This window comes from Ranitomeya variabilis, chromosome 1, assembly GCF_051348905.1.
Source record: "Ranitomeya variabilis isolate aRanVar5 chromosome 1, aRanVar5.hap1, whole genome shotgun sequence".
In the NCBI taxonomy this organism is placed as follows: domain Eukaryota; kingdom Metazoa; phylum Chordata; class Amphibia; order Anura; family Dendrobatidae; genus Ranitomeya; species Ranitomeya variabilis.
Genome location: NC_135232.1, coordinates 679,918,743 through 679,924,742, shown reverse-complemented (window position 1 = coordinate 679,924,742; position 6,000 = coordinate 679,918,743). Strand labels below are relative to the sequence as shown.

Sequence of the window (6,000 nt, the reverse complement as noted above, 5' to 3'; positions counted from 1 at the left end):
GGCATTTGGAACCTCGATCGTCTGATTCAGGGGTGGGCAATTAATTTTCCAGAGGGGCCACATGAGAGACCATGACTGTTGTGGAGGGCCATTATCAGCAAATAATATATTAGAATTAATATTAATTATAACTCAACATTGAGCAGAATTAAGTATTCCGACATTACCCTATATACCGTTTGAACCCGAATACAGTCTCCCCCTGGCCAGCATATGAGGCCCGCACAGCCTCCCCCTGGCCAGCATATGAGGCCTGCACAGCCTACCCGTCCAGCATATGAGGCCTGCAAAGACACTCCCTGGCCAGCATATGAGGCCCGCACAGCCTACCCCTGTCCAGCATATGAGGCCCGCACAGCCTACTCCTGTCCAGCATATGAGGCCCGCACAGCTTCCCCCTGGCCAGCATATGAGGCCCGCACAGTCTCCCCCTGGCCAGCATATGAGGCCCACACAGCCTACCCCTGTCCAGCAAATGAGGCCCGCACAGCTTCCCCCTGGCCAGCATGAGGCCCGCACAGTCTCCCCCTGGCCAGCATATGAGGCCCACACAGCCTACCCCTGTCCAGCATATGAGGCCCACTCAGACTCTCCCTGGCCAGCATATGAGGCCCGCACAGCCTCCACCTGGCCAGCATATGAGGCCCGCACAGACACTCCCTGGCCAGCATATGAGGCCCGCACAGCCTCCCCCTGGCCAGCATATGAGGCCCGCACAGCCTCCCCCTGGCCAGCATATGAGGCCTGCACAGCCTACCCGTCCACAATACTTGAATTATCATTTGTTGTCATCTCCTTTATTTTCCCATAATTACGAAAAACAGAAAATCCAACACGTGTGGAAACATTTGTGGCTCTGTGTCAAAGTCCTGGTAAGTTGCAGGTCACAGTGCGACGCCATAGGAAATCATTGCATTCAATGTTGCAAATCAGACAGCCGATTTAAATTTCACTGGTCCCCTGGCCTTAACTCACAAATAGCATTGGCATTTGGAACCTCGATCGTCTGATTCAGGGGTGGGCAATTAATTTTCCAGAGGGGCCACATGAGAGACCATGACTGTTGTGGAGGGCCATTATCAGCAAATAATATATTAGAATTAATATTAATTATCACTCAACATTGAGCAGAATTAAGTATTCCGACATTACCCTATATACCGTTTGAACCCGAATACAGTCTCTCCCTGGCCAGCATATGAGGCCCGCACAGCCTCCACCTGGCCAGCATATGAGGCCCGCACAGACACTCCCTGGCCAGCATATGAGGCCCGCACAGCTTCCCCCTGGCCAGCATATGAGGTCGATCTGAGGCCCTCCTTCACCAATGCAGTCAGTGTCGATATAGACAGTGAGCGGACAAAGTGCAGACCATGGGCCACTGTTTTCAGCCCCTCGGCTGTCTTGGTCTGTGGGCCGAATTGAGACAGCCAGAGGCAACCCTACAGCACTCTGCAATGAAGCGTGCAGATCAGCAGAATGGTTTGCCCCAAAACAGTGTGCCTACGGCTACTTTCACACTTCCGTCTTTTTTCCTTCGTCGCAATCCGTCGTTATGGCAAAAAAACAGATCCTGCAAATGTGCCCGCCGGATGCGTTTTTTTGCCATTGACTTTAACTAACAACGGATTGCGACGGACACACGTTCCATACATCGTGCGACGGATGCATCGTGTTATTGCGGTCCGTCGTGATAAAAAAATGTAAAGTTTTTTTGTGCGTCGGCTCCGCCATTTCCGACCGCGCATGCGTGGCCGGAACTCCGCCCCCTCCTCCCCGCTCATCACACTGGGCAGCGGATGCGTTGTAAAACTGCATCCGCTGCCCACGTTGTGCACTATTGTGCACAACGTCCATCGGTACGTCGGGCCGACGGTTTGCAACGGCCCCATACCGACGGATGTGTGAAAGTAGCCTTAAAAGGGTAGTCCAGCCTTAGGGTATGTCTCCACGCTCAGGATGGCCGGCGGTATCGCCGCAGCGGCGAAGCCGCTCGGCGCTAAGCCCCGCCCCCTTTCTGGGACGCGATGGTGCCGGATGTGTACAGTACACATCCGGGATCATCGCACCCCTCGCCATAGGGCCCTGTGATATGCCTTGCGGGGACGCTGCGTCCCCGCAAGGTGTACGGACATGCTGCGATCTGAAAAGACGCGCAGCATGTCCGGAGTCGCAGGGCCGCCGCGTGCGGGTTTCCACGCATAGTGGAGACGGGATTTCATTAAATCCCCTCCACTATGCTGGAACATCTGGACGCTGCTTGTTTGACGCTGCAGCGTCAAACAAGCAGCGTTTACTTACCGTGGAAACATACCCTGAGGCTACAAGTCTGCAGTTACTTACAGAGCGCAATGTAAGGACTCCCAAATCTGCAGTCACATAGGCTACAAGTCTGCCAATTACTCTAAGGATGGACAATCACACGATGTCCTATGGACCTGGCCCGTGGACTTCACAGGAGCACCAAGACGACAACGTGGGAGCCATAAGAAGGCCTTTGGTTGCTATAGTAACCCATTGACAAAAATATTGAAAAAGGCAAATAGAAAAAAAAATATTGAAAAATTACATAGTATGCACAAAACTAAAAAACTGACCATTCACACATGGTGCAGACGTCCTGAGACTGGAAAGTAGACGAAACCTGACCGACCTCAAAATAAGTGATCGGGGTCTGTCAGGCACAGGTCCTATTAGAAATGGAGGTGACAGCGCGGTCAGATAGCGGATACGTCAAGGTCTCATGCACATATCCGGTGTCTTCAGAATTGTGGATTCATAAAGGTGGGATCAGAGCTCAGCATTTCCCCATAATAAAAAGGTATTACAAATATAAAATAATACCAGATTGTATAAATTAATCGGGTTTGGTTCATAATAAATATTCTAAGAACCCTGGAGGGATAAAAGGGTTAAGATGCAATGCAAGTAAAGAACTACAGGATATATGTAGCAGGGAAGAAGTTCTTTCTCCCCTTATACGACATTGGTAGCTCCCACTTTTGTTCACATGTCCTCTGTTAGACTGTTCCACTTCTATTACGTGGGTGTATGCCAAAGAAGGCGTCTGGTTTCCATAGTGACCTGACTGGTTCAAGCAATTAGGCCCTGATTTTTGGAGCGAATACTAACACTGAGAGCGAGAATGACTTCGGGGCTGTCGGTGCCGGACTGCAAGGCGGTGTCCGTGGTCTTGGAGCATTTCATGGAAGTAGGTAGGTGTCTGTGAGAGGAGCCGTCTGTCGCGGAGGCACATGCAGTGATTTACCCCGTGAAGTTCTGCGGCGGTAATGGTGTGTACACATGAAGTGGCGATGGAGACGCGTCCTGTGTGTGTACTGAGGAGGCTGCCCCACATATACTGCCCTGCTGTATCACTGCACCGCCATAACAGAGCCCCCCACAGCCTGCCCCACATATACTGCCCTGCTGTATCACTGCACCCCCATAATAACAGTGCCCCCCACAGCCTGCCCCACATATACTGCCCTGCTGTATCACTGCACCGCCATAATAACAGAGCCCCCCACAGCCTGCCCCACATATACTGCCCTGCTGTATCACTGCACCGCCATAATAACAGAGCCCCCCACAGCCTGCCCCACATATACTGCCCTGCTGTATCACTGCACCCCCATAATAACAGAGCCCCCCACAGCCTGCCCCACATATACTGCCCTGCTGTATCACTGCACCCCCATAACAGAGCCCCCCACAGCCTGCCCCACATATACTGCCCTGCTGTATCACTGCACCCCCATAATAACAGAGCCCCCCACAGCCTGCCCCACATATACTGCCCTGCTGTATCACTGCACCCCCATAATAACAGAGCCCCCCACAGCCTGCCCCACATATACTGCCCTGCTGTATCACTGCACCCCCATAATAACAGAGCCCCCCACAGCCTGCCCCACATATACTGCCCTGCTGTATCACTGCACCGCCATAATAACAGAGCCCCCCACAGCCTGCCCCACATATACTGCCCTGCTGTATCACTGCACCCCCATAATAACAGAGCCCCCCACAGCCTGCCCCACATATACTGCCCTGCTGTATCACTGCACCGCCATAATAACAGAGCCCCCCACAGCCTGCCCCACATATACTGCCCTGCTGTATCACTGCACCCCCATAATAACAGAGCCCCCCACAGCCTGCCCCACATATACTGCCCTGCTGTATCACTGCACCCCCATAATAACAGTGCCCCCCACAGCCTGCCCCACATATACTGCCCTGCTGTATCACTGCACCGCCATAATAACAGAGCCCCCCACAGCCTGCCCCACATATACTGCCCTGCTGTATCACTGCACCCCCATAATAACAGAGCCCCCCACAGCCTGCCCCACATATACTGCCCTGCTGTATCACTGCACCGCCATAATAACAGAGCCCCCCACAGCCTGCCCCACATATACTGCCCTGCTGTATCACTGCACCCCCATAATAACAGAGCCCCCCACAGCCTGCCCCACATATACTGCCCTGCTTTATCACTGCACCGCCATAATAACAGAGCCCCCCACAGCCTGCCCCACATATACTGCCCTGCTGTATCACTGCACCCCCATAATAACAGAGCCCCCCACAGCCTGCCCCACATATACTGCCCTGCTGTATCACTGCACCCCCATAATAACAGTGCCCCCCACAGCCTGCCCCACATATACTACCCTGCTGTATCACTGCACCCCCATAATAACAGTGCCCCCCACAGCCTGCCCCACATATACTGCCCTGCTGTATCACTGCACCGCCATAATAACAGAGCCCCCCACAGCCTGCCCCACATATACTGCCCTGCTGTATCACTGCACCCCCATAATAACAGAGCCCCCCACAGCCTGCCCCACATATACTGCCCTGCTGTATCACTGCACCGCCATAATAACAGAGCCCCCCACAGCCTGCCCCACATATACTGCCCTGCTGTATCACTGCACCCCCATAATAACAGAGCCCCCCACAGCCTGCCCCACATATACTGCCCTGCTGTATCACTGCACCGCCATAATAACAGAGCCCCCCACAGCCTGCCCCACATATACTGCCCTGCTGTATCACTGCACCCCCATAATAACAGAGCCCCCCACAGCCTGCCCCACATATACTGCCCTGCTGTATCACTGCACCCCCATAATAACAGTGCCCCCCACAGCCTGCCCCACATATACTGCCCTGCTGTATCACTGCACCGCCATAATAACAGAGCCCCCCACAGCCTGCCCCACATATACTGCCCTGCTGTATCACTGCACCCCCATAATAACAGAGCCCCCCACAGCCTGCCCCACATATACTGCCCTGCTGTATCACTGCACCGCCATAATAACAGAGCCCCCCACAGCCTGCCCCACATATACTGCCCTGCTGTATCACTGCACCCCCATAATAACAGAGCCCCCCACAGCCTGCCCCACATATACTGCCCTGCTGTATCACTGCACCGCCATAATAACAGAGCCCCCCACAGCCTGCCCCACATATACTGCCCTGCTGTATCACTGCACCCCCATAATAACAAAGCCCCCCACAGCCTGCCCCACATATACTGCCCTGCTGTATCACTGCACCCCCATAATAACAGTGCCCCCCACAGCCTGCCCCACATATACTGCCCTGCTGTATCACTGCACCGCCATAATAACAGAGCCCCCCACAGCCTGCCCCACATATACTGCCCTGCTGTATCACTGCACCCCCATAATAACAGAGCCCCCCACAGCCTGCCCCACATATACTGCCCTGCTGTATCACTGCACCGCCATAATAACAGAGCCCCCCACAGCCTGCCCCACATATACTGCCCTGCTGTATCACTGCACCCCCATAATAACAGAGCCCCCCACAGCCTGCCCCACATATACTGCCCTGCTGTATCACTGCACCGCCATAATAACAGAGCCCCCCACAGCCTGCCCCACATATACTGCCCTGCTGTATCACTGCACCCCCATAATAACAGAGCCCCCCACAGCCTGCCCCACATAT

The 6,000-nt window shown here is 54.0% G+C and overlaps 1 protein-coding gene across 1 annotated transcript in view; it reads left to right on the top strand.

Annotated features, from left to right (window-relative positions):
- The first annotated feature begins 3,032 nt into the window (after positions 1-3,032).
- Positions 3,033-6,000, top strand: part of CCDC175 (coiled-coil domain containing 175) — a 124,204-nt gene continuing 121,236 nt past the window's right edge. Inside the window, exon 1 of the mRNA XM_077265265.1 lies at positions 3,033-3,215. Within this exon, the coding sequence (XP_077121380.1) occupies positions 3,146-3,215 (70 nt within the window). The 5' untranslated portion in view covers positions 3,033-3,145. The remainder of the gene's footprint in view (positions 3,216-6,000) is intronic.